The 21,277-nt window shown below is 39.3% G+C and overlaps 1 protein-coding gene across 1 annotated transcript in view; it reads right to left on the bottom strand.

Annotated features, from left to right (window-relative positions):
- Positions 1–15,130, bottom strand: part of FGF10 (fibroblast growth factor 10) — a 79,274-nt gene extending 64,144 nt beyond the window's left edge. Inside the window, exon 1 of the mRNA XM_008692560.2 lies at positions 14,134–15,130. Within this exon, the coding sequence (XP_008690782.1) occupies positions 14,134–14,476 (343 nt within the window). The 5' untranslated portion in view covers positions 14,477–15,130. The remainder of the gene's footprint in view (positions 1–14,133) is intronic.
- Positions 15,131–21,277: the final 6,147 nt, after the last annotated feature.

Below are 21,277 nucleotides of genomic sequence, written 5' to 3'. Positions count from 1 at the left end.
TTCTGTGTATGTCATAGGCACCCATGTCAGTAGTCAGAGGGTCCTCCTCAGATCCTCCTTTTATACTTTCTTTTTCTTTTTTTTAAAGATTTTTATTGATTTATTTGAGAGAGAGAGACAGAGATTGCAAGAGAGAGCACATGAGCAGGGAGGAGAGGGAGAAGCAGGCTCCCCAGTGAGCAGGGAGCCCGGCGTGGGGCTCAATCCCAGGACCTTGGGATCATGACCTGAGCCGAAGGCAGACGTTTAGCCGACTGAGCCACCCAGGTGCCCCCTCCTTTTATAATTTCTATTCCTAGCTTCTGTTGAGATGGCTGAGGGAACCTATCAGTCAGGTGCCTAATCTCTCCAGCACTAGATTAAGGCTGTCCGGCCTCACCCCAGGCCTTTTCTGTAGAGCACACTTCCTTAACAGTGTACCTCCTAATTTAGCCATCTTTTGCCATCCGGATAGGCTGAGGATTTCCCAAATCATCGAGTGCTGGTTCTGTTTTGCTTAACAATTCTTTCTTCACTTTATCTCTTTTCTCTCACATTTTACTAAAAGCAGCAAGAAATCAGGCTATACCTTCTTGGAATTCCCTGCAGTTATATTTCCGAGTTCACCACGTACAAGTTCTACTTCCCACATGACTATAATACACAGCTCAGCTAAGTGTCTGCCCCTATATGACAGTCCTGCCACAAGGACTGTCTTTCCTCCAGTTTCCGATAACATGCCCCCTATTTCCTCTAGTTGTCATCAGAATCACTTTTAATATTCATATTCTACCAATATTCTGCTTATGAAGAGATAGGTATTCTCTAAGATAACATAGGCTTTAGTCTCTACTGTGCTCTTTACATCCTTCTGAGCCCTTAACAGAGTGCTTTTAATGCCTGTATGTCTACAGAAGTCTGTTTAAGACAATCTAGGCTTTCTCCACCATGTGTCTCGAAATTCTTCCCACCTATGCCCATTACCCAGTTCAAAATCACTTCCACACTTTTAGGTGTTATCGCAGCACCCACTCTGAGGTATCAAAATCGGTATTCGTTTCCTTTGGCTGCTGTAAAAAATTACCACAAAGTTGGTGTCTTAAGGCAATAGAAGTTGATTCTTTCACAGTCTGGAGGCCAGAAGCCCAAGATCCATTTGACTGGGCTCAGATGAAGGTGTCAGAATGGCCAAGCTCCTTCCACAGGCTCTGGGGGAGACTCTGTCTTCTCTTCCAGCTGCTACAGCAACATCCCTTGGTTCACATCGCCTTCATTCATCTTCACAACCAAAGCATCACATCTTTAAGTCTCTCTTTCTCTGTTTCCATCACCGAACTGCCTTCTGTGTGTATCTAATCTCCCTTTGTCTGTCTTTTGTAATAAGAACAAGTGACAGCATTTAAGGCCCATCTGGATAGTGTAGGATAATCTCTCCATCGAAAAACCCTTAACTTAATCACACCTGCAAAATTTTATCGTAAAAACAGGTTCCAGGGATTAGGACTTAATATCTTTGGGTGGATATTATTCATCATATCATAGTTGTTATCTCCTAATATTGGTATGCTTGCAGAATCTGGTCCTTAACCTAGGAAATGAGTGTATTGAGTAAAAATATTTTAATAATAATTTAGTTCAGTGCACTCATTTCGTAGATTAGATGTCTGAGGTCAAGTTAAAGTAAATGGCATGCATAAGATTGCACAGCAAATGTTTTGACATGACCAAGACTATGAACCATATGCTTTTACTCTCATTCTTTGTAGTACATTCTTCTTCTCTAAATGAATTACCAAGAATTGCTCATTTCTTAATTGTTACCAAATTATTCCAGTATCCAGCTAACTCTGAAACAAAAGTATCTCACAGCCAGCATCAATTTTAAAAGAGAATAAAGTCATCATTTATATCCACTGACCATAGTCAATAGTAACTTTAGGAAAACTGGAAAAATATGGGAAAGAATCCATTTCAAGGATTACATAATATTTCCATTCAGAAGTTTGTGCGAATTTAAGTACTTAACATTCAGTTAAGTAATGATGGGCCTAACATTTTCTAAGTTCTCAGAACTGTAGAACTTAGAACCTAATGTAATTTTAAAAGATAATTTACTTCAACCGCATTTTTTTGGGTAGGTGGTATATTAATCATGCTTTCCAGACCAAGTGACTAAACCAAAGATTCTAAGTGACTTGCTTCCAGGACATACAGTTAAAAACAAAAATTTCCCTAGAAAATATATAGAAAGGGCCCATCATATGCCAGACTCTGTATTGAGGGTTCGCATGTGAAGGTAATGAGATATGTACAGTCCTTACCCTCAACAGGTTTTCTGTGTATGAGGAAACTAGATGGGTAAACTAATCAAGTGTGAGAGTGTGTTAAAATACTAGAGACAAAGTATGTAGGGAGTATTCAGGAAGGCCTCCTAGAGATGACGTCTAACAAGATTTTGAAAGGAAGGAGTGCTAGGGGCAAGGGGAGAAACATCACTCCAGCTAGACCTAATTGTGTGTGCAGGGTCTGGACATAAGGGGAAAGGCATTTTCTGGAACTAACATCTACTCAGTATGTCTATAATGGGGAGTATAGTAAGATATGGGGTGGGGAATCAGTAGGGAACAAATCCCGAGGGCCTTACAGGACATGTTAAGGAATATAGATCTTGTTCTAAGGACATTGTGAAGAAATTAAAGTAATTAATAGCGAACTGGCTTGTGTAGATTTGTGCCTTACACAGACCAAACTGGCTAAGGGTGATTTTGTAATGTGGGCCTTCAAGAGTAAATAGGGTGCCATTAATACTATGCTGGTATAAGAGGTGCATACTGAGACTTTCCCTGCACTCCAAGGCAGAAGGTCACCCCTTCTGAGCCTGGCCTAGGTTTGAATCCTGACTCACTTATGCTAACTATCTAACTTGAGCCTGACACCATAACTTTTAGACTCAGTTTTCTCCTCTAAATATAGTATGGGAGTAACAGTGACTATTTAATCCATTTTATAGAATTTTTCTGAGAATCAACTTATGACACATAAAAATGCCTTATGAACTATGAAATAAAGTAGTATGATAATCAATTTTCTGTTTAATCTTATATTAGGCCATGACTTAGGGATTCATTCAGAAAATGAGATAATTAAAAACAACACAGTAGTCCTAGCATAAAATGGTAATGAGAGTTAATATTTTGAGCTCTTAAAATGTGCCAAACCCTGTATAGAGAATTTTACATTTATAATCTCAGTTGTAAGTTTACAGACTCATCCTGCCAACACTGATGAGGTGGGTGATGTCATTATCTTCACTTAATAGTTGCAAAGATCATAGCCCAGTAATTTGTCCAAAACCACAAAGCTACCGAGCATTAGAACCCTGAGTCTATATCAAGAAGTTGGTGTCATCTTGGGTATAGCTGCATATTTGCTGTCTGTGTCTTACACCTTGTTGGTTTTAAAAGTATTTAAGTATATTCTTCTGCAAGAAAAGGAGCTGTATTGACTTTCTTTTTCTAATCACCCAAACCGGTAAGTCTGAGCTAATTTAGAACAGGAATGATAAGAAATACACAACGGGAGCAAGTACCACTGAGGCCTCAGTAATTGGCTTTGGGAATCTGCTGAGAAATGATAAAGCCCTTCCCAGTGCTGTGTATATTTTAAGAACTTCTGCAGTAGGGACTATTTTAAATTTTTTAGGTAATCATGAGTGCTAAGGAAGATGCCACTTGGGGTAGATCAGAACTACTTTTTTGTGTCCCTAGTATATAATCAGTTTTGGGTTTTGGTTTGTTTTGCTGATCAAGCTAGAATTTCAATATGTTTAGGTTATGTCTATTATACCATCATTTATATAGCCTTGTAAACCATTGCTCTGCTTTCTCTTTGTTTTTCCTTTACTTCAAAAAGTAACACAAATAAAGAAGGCCAATTTTAAATGAAAACTGTGTTAATGTAGTAGTTTAGCAGAAAAGTGAAGTCCTCCAATACAAGGGTATTTATATATCCTCCCCCCACACACACATGACAACACTTTCCAGTGTATTTTACTTGGTGTTTCATAAGGTAGCCCCAACCTGCAAACTCTGCTCCACCCCCTTCGCCTGCCTGTTATTGCCTGGAAGCTTCATGTAAGGTTCTGTGCTGTCTTTTAGGACGTTCTTTCTCTTCTCTTTCTATCGGTGTGCAGCTGGAGTCCTTGTTCTTAGCGTGACCCTGCCCGTGTCATTCATGCGTCCTGTGGGTTGCTCTTCACTTAGTTTCTTCCCTGCCTCTTTGGTGGTTAGTATAAATGTCTTATATTATCTTCCAACCCCGTGTGAAGATCTCCTGTCTCTATCTCTAGATTGTAAACCCTTTGAGGCTACAGAATTTATTGAGAGCTGAGCATCTGTGATAATCCTGGCCCAAAACCATATCACAACTTGAAGCATAGTTTGTCTTGAAATATCTCACAGAGTCACTTTTCTCTTTTTTGCCGTTTCTGCAGTCATCTGCCTTCGTCCAGTCTCCACAGTTACCTGTTTCATCCCTGTTTTTTCCCTTTGTTCTTTTACAATATGTCCTTGAATGCGTTATCTTCTATTCTTTATTTTTAACTCTTCTCTCTTTCCTCAAATTATCTTCAATTTTCAAATATCTGCTACTAGTGTCTTAATAAACCAGACCTTTACTCTTTTCCCTCAAACTTTAGAGCATTACAAACACTACAATTGCAAATCTTAAATAATTTGAGATGTTCTAATATTTCCTTTTCCTAAAAATGCCAGTTGTCGTCCTCATTCCTGCCTCTTTCTTCCATTCCAATATTTTTACTTCCCGCTTCAGCAAATAATCTGCTAGCTGCTTTCCTGATCCTTTCCCTTAAAACAAAGGGAAGCATCATCTTTACATTTTCTTTATATAATACCCATTTGCTGAGGTCTTATTAGGCACCAGGCACCATTAAGCTATTCCATGCATTAAATCTGACTTCCCCAAACTTCTTACCAAGCCCCAGGCTCAGGGTGCCAATTTTGTACTTCTTGGAGGAGGCATCAGTCCCCCTGCTCTTGCTACCTCCCACCTCCCATCTTCAAATGCTTCCTAGCCATGAGGTTTAGAATAGTTCCCAATTGTTTTCTTTTAGAGTACACTACTTGTTCCTTCCATAGCATTTATCCCAATTTTTCATCACATCTTTGTTTACTTGATTTTTCTATCTTTTTTTTTTGTCACTGTCTTTAGAGTGAAGCTCTGTGAAAGCAAAACCAGCATCGTTTTTCAGTACTGTACGTACGTGTCACACAGTATCCAACACCAAGCAGGCACTCAAGTTTCTGTCGAATGAATGAATGATCTCATTTAATCGTTACCATAGAGGAAAGAGGAAGATGTTGTTAATGTCATTGTTTTACTGATAACAACTTGTCCAAGTCATACACTATTACTGTATGGCAGTTCAAAGCCTCAGCCACACCCACTTCTGTGTCTACAAAGTGCATTTTCAATCCAGGGCCATACCTGTAATCACTTTTAGCAAAGCCCACACTTTTAATCCCTCCATCCTACTGCTTCTTTAGCAGGAGCTCTGGACTTAGCCTTTCTTACTTTGATACCGTGGCTGCGATTACTTCTGTAGGATTCCTTTTAGATCACAGGTTCTCATTTCAGTTAATTTAACATGCAGTCAAATGCCAGGGCTTGGGTTATATTTCCCTCACACCTTTCTTGTCATGTCAGCCTTTTTGCAGCACTACTCATTAGTGTGATCTCTTTCCTGGGAGTTCAAAACCCTTGTCTCCATCACTCTAGCAAAGCATGTCCTCCTCCTTCCACATTCTGTGTCTAAATGCTCTCTGTCTTCTTCTGCTTTTCCTCTGGCTTCGAACATTCTAATTATATGTTCTTTACCATCTCTCTTGCTTCAGCATTAAAGCACTTCTGTAGTTTTGTTTATCAAGTTTTTATTCCATAATCTGATCAATATGCTTAGCACTTTTTTTTTCATATGTGTGGAATCATACCCTTCTACAGAGATGTTCCAAAAAATGCCCTAGAAATCTGGTTTACTACATTGGTAATTACTTTTATTAATAACATTGTAAATATAGCTCACTTTAGATGAGAAATAGTTTGTAAATTAATATCATGTGTCCCCATTTTCCCCATGTTACAAAATATTATTTTTCTTTTAATAATTCTATCAGTAAATCAAAGCAATTTAGGCTTTGGAAATATATCTACATCTATACAGCTATATAATTTGAAAGCGGTTGTATTTTTTTAATTTGAAATCAATTGTAAAAAGAAGCTTGACTTTTAATTATTATGGTAACGGAGCAATCTATATAGTCAGATTCTGTATATAATAAAAATAAATTTAATTCAACAATCAGTACAAAAAGGCTCTTCCCTGAGAGAAATGTGAACACGCATATCTATTAATCAAAATTCTAACTCCTGTTGGTGTCTTAATATTTTTCCAACAAAGATATGTGCATTTCTATATTTGGTCAGTCTGGAGTATATATATGCATATGTATTTTATATGTTTTTCCCTTTGACAACCATTATTAATGAGAAAATGGGTTTTATTTTTAAAAGCTACCTTTGGCAGGGATGTACAGAGAATCTTTGTAATTTAAGGGAAATCATGGAAGCTGGAAATAGTGAAGACCTTTATGATTACCATTCATCTTCTTCGAAATAAATGATGGCTAAAATAGAGAATTAGTTATTTGATTCCCTGAGTCATCACTTTCTCTCAGAGGAGTCCAAAGACAAAAATGTACGGAAATTGACAAAGCAGCTAATAAGTGTTACATGTACTAAAACAGTTAAAAGAAAAGTAAAATGAACCTGCAAAGAGAGTTATTGGAAAAAGAATATTTAATCTGGGGTAAATTGCAGGATGATGATTTAGTAACCAGTCAGCATTCATTCGCAAAAGGTACTTATCTGTGGCTTGCCTATTTCACTAAAGGCAAAGCTATAAGAAATTGACCTGAGTGCTGGGATAAGGGAGAATTCACTGGAGATTCAAAATGAGAAGAGACTACTGATGAAGTATGTGGAATTTACATTGTTGAAGACTTTGATGCTCAGAATATAAGCTGTCTGTCTTGGATGTTGCACATCCAAAAATTTTGAGGCTGCTGGCTCCAAATATAATATGACATGCTAAGCAATGATAATGGATGATTTTCCCTGGCCTAAATGGTATGGAAAAGGTTTGGAAACCAGGGAAAGCGGGAGGGGGGAGAACAAGAAAAAGAGGAGGACAATAGTGAAGTGGTCAGGGACTGAAAAAGTATCATGGATTCACATGGCCTCAGAGGCAGGGCTATCACAGATATCTAATAGTTCAGGTGTCTAAATGCCTCAAGACAGAACTATTAGAAGTTGACGAGCCTTGAATTGTAGAGACTCTATGAATATGTCAGGTTATCCTCAAGTAGGGGCAATGCATCAAAAAAGGTTAAGGATGACCTAACACGTATGTTTTTCAGTAAAGCATGTTAACACCAGGTGCTTGAAAGAAAATAATGATTATAGAAAAATGCCTTTTAAAAAAAGTTCTCAATTTTGCAGTTAACCATTGCTACTTGGAATTAAGTTGCAGTTAACCCACACTATTCATAATTAAGTGATAGTTGTGGTGTAATTATGAGGTTATATTTAGTTGACAATTTACCTGAAGTTGGGGATATATTGATTTAATCAATACTTTGCCTCTTCTATTATGGTTAATTAAATGGTTCATTAATCGCTCAATGTCATCATTCACTGTAGGAAGCATGCCAAACATTTGAAAATTCCTCATTAATGATAACACACATACTGACAGATTAGATATAGGTAAAGGTGGACAGATTTAGGCTGAAGAATTATTAGGTGAACTATAAAATGAGGCAATGCTTTACTGCCAGCACTATGAATCTTTCAAATGGTAATTGGATGCACGTGTTAGCAGCAGTAAAAAGTCACTGTCCAGTTGTCCACCTTACATGGGAATCTACTCTGAGTGTCGTCTTTGATTTATTGTTCCAATTAGAACACAGTGTTCAAAGAAAGAACACAACTGACCTGATTTAAAGGCAGGAGAGCATTTAAGGCCATTATTTGGTGGATGACCTGGCTCCCTTTTAGATATCTTGAAACTTTCTATTTGTGTCAACTCTGTACTGATTAAATATTTGGTTTTAAACTGATTCTATATATAAAGCATCGACGCTTTGTATTCATTAATTCTTGATCAGAGTGTCACTGATGACTTCCCAAGATGCAGGTACATTTTCTTTCACTAACTTTAAAGGCCTGTTTCTAGGCTGTCACTTATCGTCCTGACTGACTGGCACAGGTAAAGGTAACAGGCACTGAAAAAAAAAAAAGAGTGCCAGTTATGAAAAGTAAGTATCTTTGATTGGCAAAACCAAGTAACAAACACCACTGGTCAAATGGTAAATGCAAATGATCTTAAATCATTGCAATATACCATGAAAAATGAAGATATTTCTGCAAAGAGGACTTGAGACAAAATGAGGTTCATTATCTTTTAGACTGTGATAAAGCTGTATTAAAATTACATAAACATAAATCTTATATCCAATCTTACTGGAAAATTAAAAGAGAACTTTAATTTCTGGGAGGGAAATGCTAATATTTTACTTACTTACATTAAGCAAGTATCAACTGTTAATGCTAACAAATGTTGGAACAGTAATACTAAAAACGTCATCTGAATTACTCTTCATTGCAAAGTTCACAGAATTAATGTTAAGATAGATTAAAATCACTTTGAACTAATACACATGTATTACTCTTCCTTCTGAAGCATAATGAAGAAATATCATTTGTACTACAATTTTGGATAAGCATACAGACAAATTAAGGCTTAGGAAAGATGTAGATATTCACAGGCAGCTCATAAATGTGAGGAACATTAGCTCCATTTCAAATGAGCTGTCAACTTTTTCCCAACATTTTGGCTTGTGGAAAGTTGGACGTTTGGATAATAAATGGGGTTTGCCTCTGCACATTAAGGTAACTGTGCAGGAATTTAAAGTGCTCATTCATATTCTATAAGTTCATTAAACACTAAAAGAAAAAAAAATGAACTGGTATTCCAGCCTTTTTGCTCTAAACCAGACAGTAAAAATATAGAAGAAAATATGCATGCAGTGGGGTTTCCTTCATTCTATAAGACACAAATTTTTCTTTTAAATTCTGTGCTTAAACATCATTTTGAAAATACGTGTTTTTAAAGAGTGATCCATACCTTTGCCTAATAGAGTCCTAAAATACCCAAGATCTACCTAGAGACTGGCGTTTCTGACTTCTCATACTCTAATGTTGGCATGTGATTTCTGCCAACTGTTTTCTTGGGTTTCTTCTAGTAGGTTATAAATCAGATTCACGAAGAGGAAACTCTGTAATTGTGCATTTTTTAATGGATTTATGATAAAGCCATCAAAGTGGAGGGTCCATATGGTAGGAATGCAGTAAAGGTAACAGGACAGTGTCATATAAACATTATATACAGTGTCTTCCACCTTCATAAATCCTCAACGCGCATGATTAAATGCTGCCTGTTATAAATTATGCAAGCAAACTGTAGAAATGACCTCAACTTTAGTAAGACAGGAGGGGAAGCCATAAGTTGTATATAGGTTTTCTTTCCAAAAATCCATTGTATATTTATTAGATGATATTCAAGTCCCTATTTTCCTCAACAATTACTTTTCTTCTGTTATTTAACTTCCTACAATAAGTCCTAGTATTAGTTTAAAAGTAAGGATGCAAACCTTTAATCCTAGACAGTAATTTGTCATTTATATGTGGTGAAGTACCTTGTTGATTTGCAGACTCATTTTAAAGCTTTCTTAACATAAATATAGCTTGAGGTCTCTAAGATTTTGCCCTTTTTAGAGTCATATATCAGAAGTTTCTGCAACAGCCCAATTTCACACTGGTATTTAAATCAAATTATTTTATTACATGTGGGAACAATTAAACATTTTGCCCTCAGCTGTAAACAATTACTATATACAATGACATTCATGGATTTTTCTTAAATGGTCATGTATTTCTAATGCTCTTTGTTAAAAAGGTGAGATCTGTGTATATGCATTTTGTGTTTCCATAATCAAATATATTCCCAAACAAAATATCAAGAGATATTTCACTTAGAGAATGCACTAAACTTGTCTGATACCATGTAGCCACCTGCAGTGAGGATACCTTGAACATGTTTCATCTGTGTTCCTCTCTCAATTTACTACTGTTCCAGTTTGAACCTGAAGAACTGTTGGTGTTCATAGCAAGAAGTGGTCATGATTTTGGATAATTTGTTTTTTAGAGTTTTGAGGTGTCTAATCCAAATATATTGGCATCAATGTTGCCAGTAGTGGAGGTAAAAGAAATAATACAACCAAATAGATCTGGTCTTGACCTGACTCTGCCAATTTACAGTTGAATGACCTTGGCCAATTTCCTTTTTTCAGCTTCATCTTTGAAAAAATGTGGATAGTTATACCTAAATTATAGGACCATTATGTGTTAAATGATCTATATATTTGAAAAAATAGGCACATGCTGCACAGTACATACTGATTTCTCTATTGTTTCCCGAACTCCTTTCCCACAAAGACTCATAAGCACTGTGGCTTTCCATTTTGAGAATAGCCGTTCTTGGCTCTCCCAAGTTTAGGGATACATTTTCTTTTCACGAGATGCCCCTTTTCTATAAGTGACAACCATGGGAGAAGCCCACAGTCCACTCACATCCAGAAATAAGTCTACCAGTCCCAGTTGCAAGGTACCTAACAGCTGTATCCAGCCTTTCTACGAGGCCAGAACTGGAGCTGAGTGGTAATGTTTCAAGGGCAAAGCTCTAGATGTAAAGAATGATAAAACAAACTTAAATGAGCCCAAGCATATCTAGTGACAGATACACTACAGCTATTCTAAATTATTCAAGCCTTCTTAGACATCTAGCAGAAGAACCATAATTCATCTCTGCTCCCTTTATTCTGTTTTCATACGATGGCATAGAAGCAAACCAAAAACCACCCCCCTTCCACTGGAAAAAAAAAAAAAAGTTATAATCACCCAAATTGAAGAGTTTCTTTAGCACATATAATATTTTTAGAACCATCCAATTTCTGGGAACCAGCTTTGGAGGTAGAAGTTAAAAATGATTTTGCAACGTTTATGGGTGATTTCCTTACTTCCCTTTTGTTAGTATTTTGCTGGCAAAAAGCCAGTAAAGCAGTTGTTTAATTACCCAGGACATCCCAAACATGTAACCCCCTAGATAAGCTGTTACTGTATTTTAGCAGCAATAATACTAGGGTCAAAAGTAACAAAGAAAATTAAGCTTCAAATAAGCAAACCTCAAAAGAACAGCTTTGTATATTGAGAGTAATTAATAACTTGTTTAGGAAAATGTTACTGAAAAGTGGTTTTTGGACAAGGAACTGACACTCTTCAGAAACCCTAATATTTAACAGGCTACCATTTGGTGGGCTGGCTGGCAGGTTACCCTGTAGGCATGGCAAAAGTTTGTTCACATGTAATTATGCAACATTTAGACAATATCTTAATGATACCATGTAGTTCAGCTGAATCAGTCCAGCTGGAAATTGTAGCAGAGTTCTGATTACCCAGCCACATGTGAAATTAAGGTTTTTTTCAACCTCTACTTTTCACTTGCTGTGTCTCGATACAGATGTTCTTGGAAAGCCTAAATTATTTATGGTTTGACATTATTTAACAGAGTAAGCCCCACCCCCTTTCATTTTCAACCACTGATTAAATTGCATTACTATATAAGATATGGTATTTTAACAAGGGCTATTGCTCTACTTTATTATATGGAAGAGATATTATTATATTTTGGACAGTTAGAATGGAAATTGTCCACACTAGTTTTTATGCAGTAAAAATTGTATACTCTTTTCTTCAGCAACAATTCTTACTGTAAAAATATAATTCAGTGTATACTCGTGGCAATCATTTTATTTAATAAGCACACATGATTATTATTTTAGAAAATATTAATTTCAGTTGCATAAACAAACTAGTATAGATTGGTCCTTGTATCACTTCGTAAAGACACTTAAAATATACCAATAGCAAAATCAAGTTAGTGTCCAGGAAAAAAAAAAAAGATTTTTGCTCAAGGTTAACACTTTGAAAATATATTTATCTCCATGAACTAAAATACAAAGAACAGTTTCAACCAAAGGGGATTTTCTTTCCTTTTCTTTCTTTTCTTTTTTTTTTAACTCCCAGCTCTCTCTTCAGCAAGTGTTTGGCTTACTTCTTCCCCATCGTCCTACCTGGATGACACCACAACTATTTTGTTTTAGAAGTGAACAAAGGTATTACATTTTAATCAACAGCTATATCTATACACAGTATCCAATGAATTCAGGTAACAAATGACTTTCAAACAAAAAAGTCATAAGTGACATCATTTCAGTCACGTTCTATGAATCAGAATGGAAAAAAAATAGGCAATGGACTATTTCACATCTCTATATTAAACACAAGACGGAATACTTTAAAATACTTTCACAAGTGTTTTTATTACTTAACCTATAGCTAATTTTAGTAAATGGAAGCAGCAGCTGCAGAGGAACAGAAGTTAATGTTGAATATATGTGGATCCCCAAATAAGAAATCTAAGTCTTAATGCCTGTCAATCTTTATTTAAAAAAGAAAATGCTAAATTCTGATTGTCTTTCCCCTTAGTACCAGATACTTTTTTGGGCCAAGGTATCTTGGAATGTCCGACCCATGTATTTAAGTTTGTTGACAAGAAAATTCCCAAACAACTGACACGTAAAGGTCCCTTTAAAACGTAACTTGGAAGGACCATTGAGATAATGCTAAATGGTCATTAAAGACGTTTAAATGTCATTGTTCTACTGTCTTCAGTGTGCCATTACATAGCCTCGGGATCCTTTCAAATAGCAATCAATAGAGGGTGAATAAGTCTCACCACTTGAAAGTAACTAGGAGAGGAAGCCAACAGAGTAATCTGGCTTTGCTGGACTGATTCAAGAGGAGACACAATATCCACCCCTCCTCTTCTAGTTCTCCCTCCCCCTACCCATTCCACACCCCTGCAAGAAAGAAAGAAGAGAAAGAGCTAACGAAAGCAAGAAAGAGAGAAAGGAAAACGGAAAAACGTCCAGGGATGGGGCGGAGGGCATAATTTATCCTGAATAGAAAACCTCATCCAATGGGACAAACTATAGCCATGGAAACAGACTTATGACTTTTACTTTGAAAATAAAAGAATGACAATGAAATTTGTGTGAGGTCTGTGTGAATCCAGTCCCAGATGTTTACAATGCTGTAGTAGTATGGCTCTGCAATATGAGAGGTTTCAGAAGAAACCAGTACAACAGGACACCACAAAGCAGCGCATATGCCATTGACAATGCAGACATGAGCATCATGTTACCAAGAGAGAAGGCAGGCAGAAGACAAATAGCAGCGGTGGTGCCTGAAAAGCTGACTTCATGGACTGCAATCACTCAAACCAACAAGAGGGGCCAAAAAAAAAAAAAAATCAAAACCAGAAAAATGTTTGCACTCCTGTCTAGATAGGTAGTGGGGTAAAGACATGGGGGTGGGGAGCCAACGGAATTGACTTTTCTTTCTTAAATAAAGCTCCCATAAAGCCCCTATAATTGACAGCGGATAATTATTTTCAGCTTGAGGAAACTGTCCCAAAACTCTTAATAAGATTGCCAGCGAAAAGAAACCAAATGTGTTTACTTGAGCCATTTACAGAAGGGAGAGAAAGGGGACCTTGAGATGAGGTGCGGAAGGGCTATGGAGAGGGAGAGGGGGCGTCTAGGCACAGCAACAACTCTACATCGCCCAGCGCGGTCCGGGAATGACAAGCTGGAGAGATGGGGCAGATGGGGTGGCAAGGAGTGGGGGGTGTGGAGGGAGCCGCGCCAAGGGGAGGGGGTGCGGCAGCACAATGTATGGGGGGGGGAGTGATTTAGTGTTAAAGTATTCCACTTAATCATTTTACAGGGGTTGGGGACGTAAATATTTAGCTGGCCACATCTGGAACAGATTTTCCCCCCCTTGTGGGGTGGGGGGGGTGGATAATTGGAAGGAGGGGAGCGCACATTTGTTACTTACTGTACGGGCAGTTCTCCTTCTTGGTACCGCTGACCTTCCCGTTCTTCTCAATCTTGAGAAAGTACTTGGTAAAAGAGAATAGCTTTCTCCAGCGGACATCTCCTTGGAGGTGATTGTAGCTCCGCACATGCCTCCCCGCACTGGAAGGAGAGGAGAAGGAGGAAGAGGACGAGGAGGAGGAGGAAGAAGAGGAGTTGGTGGCCTCTGGTGACACCATGTCCTGACCAAGGGCTTGGCAGGTGACAGGGATGGAAGACACCAAGAACAGCAACAAGAAGCAGCAGCAGCAGCCAGGCAGGTGGGGAAAGGCTGAGGCACAATGTGTCAGTATCCATTTCCACATTGTACTGAAACTCTCGGCACTGGAAATTGTCTCATCAGAAGGAACATACTGGAAGGGTAAGACCTGGTGCGAGGCAAGGAGACAGCTGGAGGTGGCGGCCGCTGGTTAGCTCCCTCTGGGCGCGGATCTGGCCAGAAGTGAATGCACCAACATCCATAACTCCTCGGAAGGGCCGGCTGCCTCTCCTCGCTCCTTTCTCGGATCCGCTGCCTTGTGCCTCTCGAGTCTCCCGGTGAATGGTGGACGTGGGTGGCCGCAGTAGCAGGAGCTGGTGGTGGCGGTGGTGGTGTTGGTTACCAGCGATCTTCACTCCCCTAGGAGTTACTTTGTTCTCTTCTTCACTCCTTTCTTCACCATGTTAGATGCAAAAAAAGGTCTGAAAAACAGATGACAGCACGGTGAACAAAACCCACAGAGGTTGGGGTGGGAGGCTGGGGGAGATATCTGCGCCTCTCTGGGGTTGGCACCTTCTGGTCCCTCTCCGCAGAGCCCCAGCCTGCTAGCCAGTTCTAAGAGTGCGTCCCTTTGGAGTTGTCAGAACTGGAGGCAAGCTGACGGTCGCCGTTGTTTCCTTCCCCCTCTTGCTTTCTCTTTTTGGTGGTGCCTGTTGATTTGAAGCCTCCAGAAAGTCACTTCTTGTTTGGGGGAGATGGCGGTTGGTGTTTTGTTTGGCCCTATTTCCCTCCCCCCCCCACCCCCTTCCTTTGGAAAGCCCGCTTGTAAACAGGTTGAAGCCTGGAGTCTAAATGTCAGTGATTCTAAGCCAGAGGTGGGCTCTGCCTTTGCTGGTCAGACCTCATTTGCAGGGGTGGAGAAGCGGGGGGAGGGGGTCAAACGGCGGTGGGACATCTGAAACCCTCGGCTGCTGGGAACGCCAGGGAGAGGGAGGGGGAGGGGGCCGAGGGGGGGGGAGAGTAGGGGAGCAAGGAGGAGAGAGCGCGATGCCTCCGCGCGGAGCTGGGGGCTGCCGGGTCCCTTCCTTGTGGCTCCGCGGCCGCAGCCTCCGCCCCGCGCCTCCAGCTCCGGCGAAGCGCTGTAGAGTGTCCGAGTGCTGGCGGCGCTGGCCACCGGCGTGAGCTGGCTGCTCGGGCTTCCCGAAGTTTGCTGTCTTCCAGCCTGAACCAGTCCCCTCTGGGGAGCCCCTTTCTCACTTGTTTTCCAGCGTAGGATGTCCCCCCCCCACCTTGTTTTGGCAGTGAAGTACTTCAGAGCCACCTGGAGCTTGGTGCTTGGCTGACTGTTTTTCTCCCCCCTCTGGCTCCCAGAAGGAAGGGAGGGCGGGGGGAGAGAGCAGAAGATGCTGTGGATAAACCCTCTAAAGCAGCGGATTATAGACTGGTCGGAGTGAGCACAGAAAACGGAGACATAATTAGCTTCTTTTCCTCCTCTTCTGCCAGCTTCCAAGGAGGTCTCTGCTTTAATGAATCACTTGATTTCTCGCTTCCGTTGCTGAAGTAAAAAGTTCACACTTTGGCCCTCTCTGCCTTTTAAGCTCAGGGAGATTTATCGTTACCCTTAAAAGTCGCCTCTCTCTTGGCGCAAATGAAATGGGGGACCGAAAAGACCAATTTCTAATTGCTAGCATGAGTCCTTTACTGAATCACCGTGCACTTCAAAGCGGACGCACTTTACTGAGATGGCGAAGATTTACCCATAGGATTTGGCCGAATGTTCTGCTGTTCTCTATGCAATTTTCTTTGCACTTTGCCATAAAAGGGGCGTCTTCTTTTTTCTATCTTTGCATTTAATGATAAGAGGGCTCTATTTTACGATACAACTGCACTACCAGCTCTCCCTCTTCCTCACATGCAGTACATGTCACAACACCCTCATTGCTAGCAATGCTCACAACCCAGGTATAGACAGAACCAAACCCCTGGCTAGGACGTCTTGCCAAGAATTAAGAGGCACCAGAGGCAAATAACTGTGATAATCGGTTCTGATCAGAGTAAGAGACAGTTCCTAGAGGATCACTAAAAGAATTACTCTGTACTAGGGAAGGCTTGATTGAGAGGAATAACTGAAGATGTAATGGTGTAAAATATTTATGTTCTGTGAGGCAGTTAGATATTAGTGTTATGTTGAAGCATATGAAATCGCCACTATTTTATATTTTTTGACCTTCCAAAGTGGCAATTTCACATGGTTCAACTTAATAGTTAGACTGCTATTCTAAGATGGAGAATCACTTCAAGGTGAACTTGGAAGTTTGACCTCTGTAACTGTAATTCAAAGGGAGCTAATCAGGAGAGCTGGTGTATCTACAACAAGCCAGAATCCCTATAATGTGCATTTGACCTCATTTTTCATTGTGAGCAGGAGAAAACACGGAGAGACAAAAAAAAATCTAGCTTTAGAGATGGGCATTAGGAATAATTGCCCAATTATGTTGTTTAGTGTCTTGAAAAAATGACTTTATATGCATGCACTTACATTTTCCTACTCATTCAGAGCCTTTGAAATAGAGCCACGTAATGTTAGAATCAGGATTTTAATTGCATTTGTTTATAACCAATTACAATGCTTACTGAAAAGATTTTGACAATGTGGTGAACAGCACAGTAGGTCTTTTAATTTAATACAATTCTGATTTCTGTAGCCATTAATTGGAAAGCTAAACAAATAAAGAACATACATCATTTGCTCAAAGTTTTATTCTTTCATTAAAGCATGGATGTTTAAAAATGAAATCACTGTGCTAATTTTAATTTTCTAAGAAAGTTCACAGTTTTATACCTGAGCTAACAAATGTCTGAGAGAAAGTGTAGTGTTTCTAAGGGACTTGAGTTTCAGTCCAATTGTTCAGTAGAATCCAAATGTTTGAACTGACAACTAATTAAAACTGCATTTTTAAAGTGTTTGATGAAACAATACAGTAAAGGTTCTGCTGTGAAAAGTTACAAAATATAGGAAGTTATAATTTTGAGGTTTCTCTACACTGGGCATCAACACTATTGATGCCAGCTTGAAATCCCTTTAATTTTTTTTAAAAGTCACAATAGACACTCCCTCCTACCCCGAAGGTAGTCTCCCCTCTACCCCCCTAGCCCCACATCTACCGACTTTCTACTCCAGCAGAGAAAGCTATTCAGATCTTCGTAAGAAGTTTTGTGTTTTTATTCTTGAAATAGGGAAAAAACACATTGTCAAGGTTCCACATTAAAATCTGTTGCAGCAGGTGCAGTGTTTAAAACTTCTAGAGTCCTTTCGCCGTTCTTCTGTACAGCGTGATGACAGGAAGGGCATTTACAAAACAGCCCAAAGGAAAAGCTGACATAGCTTTTTAGATTATATCTCATTCTTCTTTTTCTTTTCTGTACAGCCTTTCTTTTACAGCACAGCTGAATCCCTAAATACTCCATGGCTGTGCATTGTTAGGTCACCTCTTGGGTTAGCCCGAGAAAGCCTGAGAAAAGTTCCACAGGAAAGATGCACTATTTAACGGAATTCAATCTCTCCCAATAGATTTGAATCACTAACATAAATGTATGAATGTAGATTATATCTCTGTAATGAGGCCTGAATCATTCTCAGTTACTTCAAAGGACTGAAATTCTACCTTCCTTTTTTAGCAGCAATAATCAGGTCTTAATGGGTTCCTTTATTAATTGTTTCTCTGCAACGATTGAAAAGGACAGTGCAAGCTTCAGATCCGAGTGGTACCTACTCATTCTAAAAGGCTGTTTTTCTTTTTTTCTAACTTCTGGAAGGCATGCTTTATTTCTGTGTCCTAAACATATCCAGTAATATTAGGCTAGCTCTTTATTGGAGGAAATAGATGTGGCCTTTTGTTTAATGTGATGTCTTAAGAAGTTACTGAAGCTTTTAAAAGCAAGTCAGTGGCAGCAGCCACTGAAGAATCCTAAACTGTGACTATTTAACCTCAGAGAAGCAGTTTGCATATGTACTTCCAGATCCTTCAGTAGCTCTTCTGTTTGAGCAGTTTACATTTTAAGTATGTATTTCCTGGATTCTTTATGTTGCTTGGCACTATCTGTGGTTCAATTACAAGATGTGTGTTCTATTATGTGTGATGTAATTGGCAGTGTCAGTAAGCTGCTTCAAATAATAATAAGTCAGGTCAAAAGTCAGCCAGGCTGTTCTACTAAGTAGACATGTGCAGGCCTCATTTTTGAAGTCTGCAGTGGTAGTCCTCGTGACTGTGTGTTCCAGCCCATGTTCCCTTTCGGATATCAAGATGCCAGGTTTTTTTGTTTTTGTTTTTGTTTTTTGTTAAAATTTTATGTATTCAGTGGAGAGAGAGAGAGAGAGAGTGCACAAGCGGGAGGAGGAGCAGAGGGAGAGGGAGAGGCAGACTCCCTACTGAGCAGGGAGCCCAACGTGAGGCTCAACCCCAGGACCCTGGGATCATGACCTGAGCCAAAGGCAGATGCTTGATGAACTGAGCCACCCAGGCGCCCTGGGAAGATGCCACTTTTAAGACATTGTTGAGGCTTCTGGTCTTCCCAGGATGTAGCTAGAGATGATGCTTATGGTCAGTGACATTTGGGCCAAATCAAATAGTGATATCTTATTTTTTTTTTAAGAAGGCGTTTCAATTGAAAGGAAATGAGGTCTTAAATCACAGAGAGCATTGCAGTACTTGAGAGCCAGGGGGGACCTTAGCAATTGTTGAATCCAACTCATGTACTTTATAGCTGAATGAACTGAGGCCCAAGTCACTCAGTGGTAGAACAGAGTTTAGAACTCAGGTGCTGAGTCCTAATTTTAACAACCCTAGGCTGCTGTCCTAATATTTTTGGTAACACCTGCCTTGTCTGTTTTCTCTTTTCCCCCTCTCAGCTCCTCTTCTCCTTATCACTGACCACTCATGGCTCTAATGTTTGAGATGCCAGGGTGGAAATGATAAGGGGTTAGGAGGCTTTAGTTATGCAAAACCAATATATCTGTGCTGTAATAGAGTAGCCAGAGAAAAGTAATAAAATAGCTTGGTGCTGAATTATTGGGTACCGGTTGATTAGCTGAATAAATATTGATGTATATATTTGGCAGAGGGGGCGATGTTATCAAAACTTGTGAAATGAACACAATTAGAAACCAATGCACGCCATGTGTTTTCAGAATAATCAAGAATTTTTTTTTTAATGATCTGAACTTGTAAGTTCTCCTCCAGGAAATTCATGGCATCTTCTAAAAAAGTAGATTGATAGTTCGATTCTGCTTTCTCTATTCTGAGATTAAATTTCCAATAAAGGCAATGTGATATTTCAAAGCATAGGTATTGGCTTAAATAATTTTTTTCCAAAGCTTGAAACTAAATTAAATCTTCTATTCCCAAGCTTTCAAACAGACTTAATGATCTATTGTTGAGAATGAAAAATGGCCAAGGTAGTGAAGGAAAAAAAAACCCCACAACCATATAAGAATGTTTAAATTATACAATAACTCACAAAAATTCTTGGAGACTCAACTCTGCCTGTTGGCACCAAACACACCAAACATATTTCCAGAAAGCTGCTATTTGTCTCCTCCCAGCTGATGGTAAACAGAACCTTCCCTTGACAAAGCTGTGAAGTATGAAGAGTTCTGTTTGTTTTCTGTGTTTCCAGCTGTCCCTTTGTAGAGCTGTGCCTCCTTCCACTTCAAGCCCTCTAGGTTTCCTAGCTCTGTATCCTTGATCAGAATTTTAAATACTCTGATACCAGTCATTTATGTTTATGATTCAATTGGCAGGTCATCATGTTTTCTTTAAAGTTGCAATGTCTTACAACAGACATAATTTATCGTAAATTTCTTTCTTCATCCATTCACTTAACTAGTTTTTATTTAACTAATGTTTATGGATACCTATTATGTGCCAGCTGGGCATTGTGCATGGTGCAGGATTTTCCAAATAAATAAGACAGGGCAACATTCCTTGTAAAAAACATGAATGGATGAATGAATGACTTCAGGTACTTTATTATTAATTATGAACAAAATAAAGTTATCTTAGGACTCAGAAAGCAAATGGAGAGATTTGGGAGGAGAAAAAAGAGCCCCTGATTTATTTATTTTTTTTTTTTTCTGGTTGTCCTACTGTCTAAAAAGAGCTGAAGGAAACTGACTTCTGTTTCCTGGCATCACACAGGATCAGGACTCAGTCTTTTCTTATGTGTCGACATAATCCGTCACAGGTTCACCTGCAGACTGGGCATTTGGGCTGCGTCCTTTCTGCCAACTCAACCTGATTTTCTCTCCTTACCTTCTGCTCTCAGATGTCTGGATGCATATTTTATGCTTTCCAGCTTATTTTAGTTACTTCCCAGTAAGAGTTCCCTAATCTATACACTGTTCTGTGTGCCTCCTATTAAACATACATATTATCAAATATAATTTGACCTGAAACCCATTCTCCCTACTTGACCAATTTTGCCTCTGTTAATTAGCCTTCAACAGAGAAGATTAATTATCTAGTAATTACTATTAGAAATATTATTGTGTTGGGAGAATGCAGTATTCATGATGTTGGATTTTTCTTGGATTTGGTCCCCAGATCCATTTCCTGCCCTTTTCTGCTCAGCTCTGTGCTGACGCCTGTGCATCAGCAGTGTCCCTTGGACAGTGACTTGCCGTTGGTTTTGCTGGTGGGAGGATGGGATCTTCAGAAGATCAGAGTCCAGGAGAGAGAAAACTCTGGGTGTTTCTTCCTCTCCTCCTCCTGTTTGATTGACCGTAACTTTTCTGGCAGTGGCCATGTTCTTCCAGATCCATGTTTCCTGCTGGATGACCCCTCCTGCAAGGCTCCAACTTTCACTGGAGTCCCTGCAGTATTATTTCCTTCCCTTGATCTTTAAGCTC

Source organism: Ursus maritimus, unplaced genomic scaffold (assembly GCF_017311325.1).
Source record: "Ursus maritimus isolate PB19 unplaced genomic scaffold, ASM1731132v1 scaffold_15, whole genome shotgun sequence".
Classification (NCBI taxonomy): Eukaryota; Metazoa; Chordata; class Mammalia; order Carnivora; family Ursidae; genus Ursus; species Ursus maritimus.
Note: the sequence above shows the minus strand (reverse complement) of the source record. Positions and strands in the feature narration are given on the sequence as shown.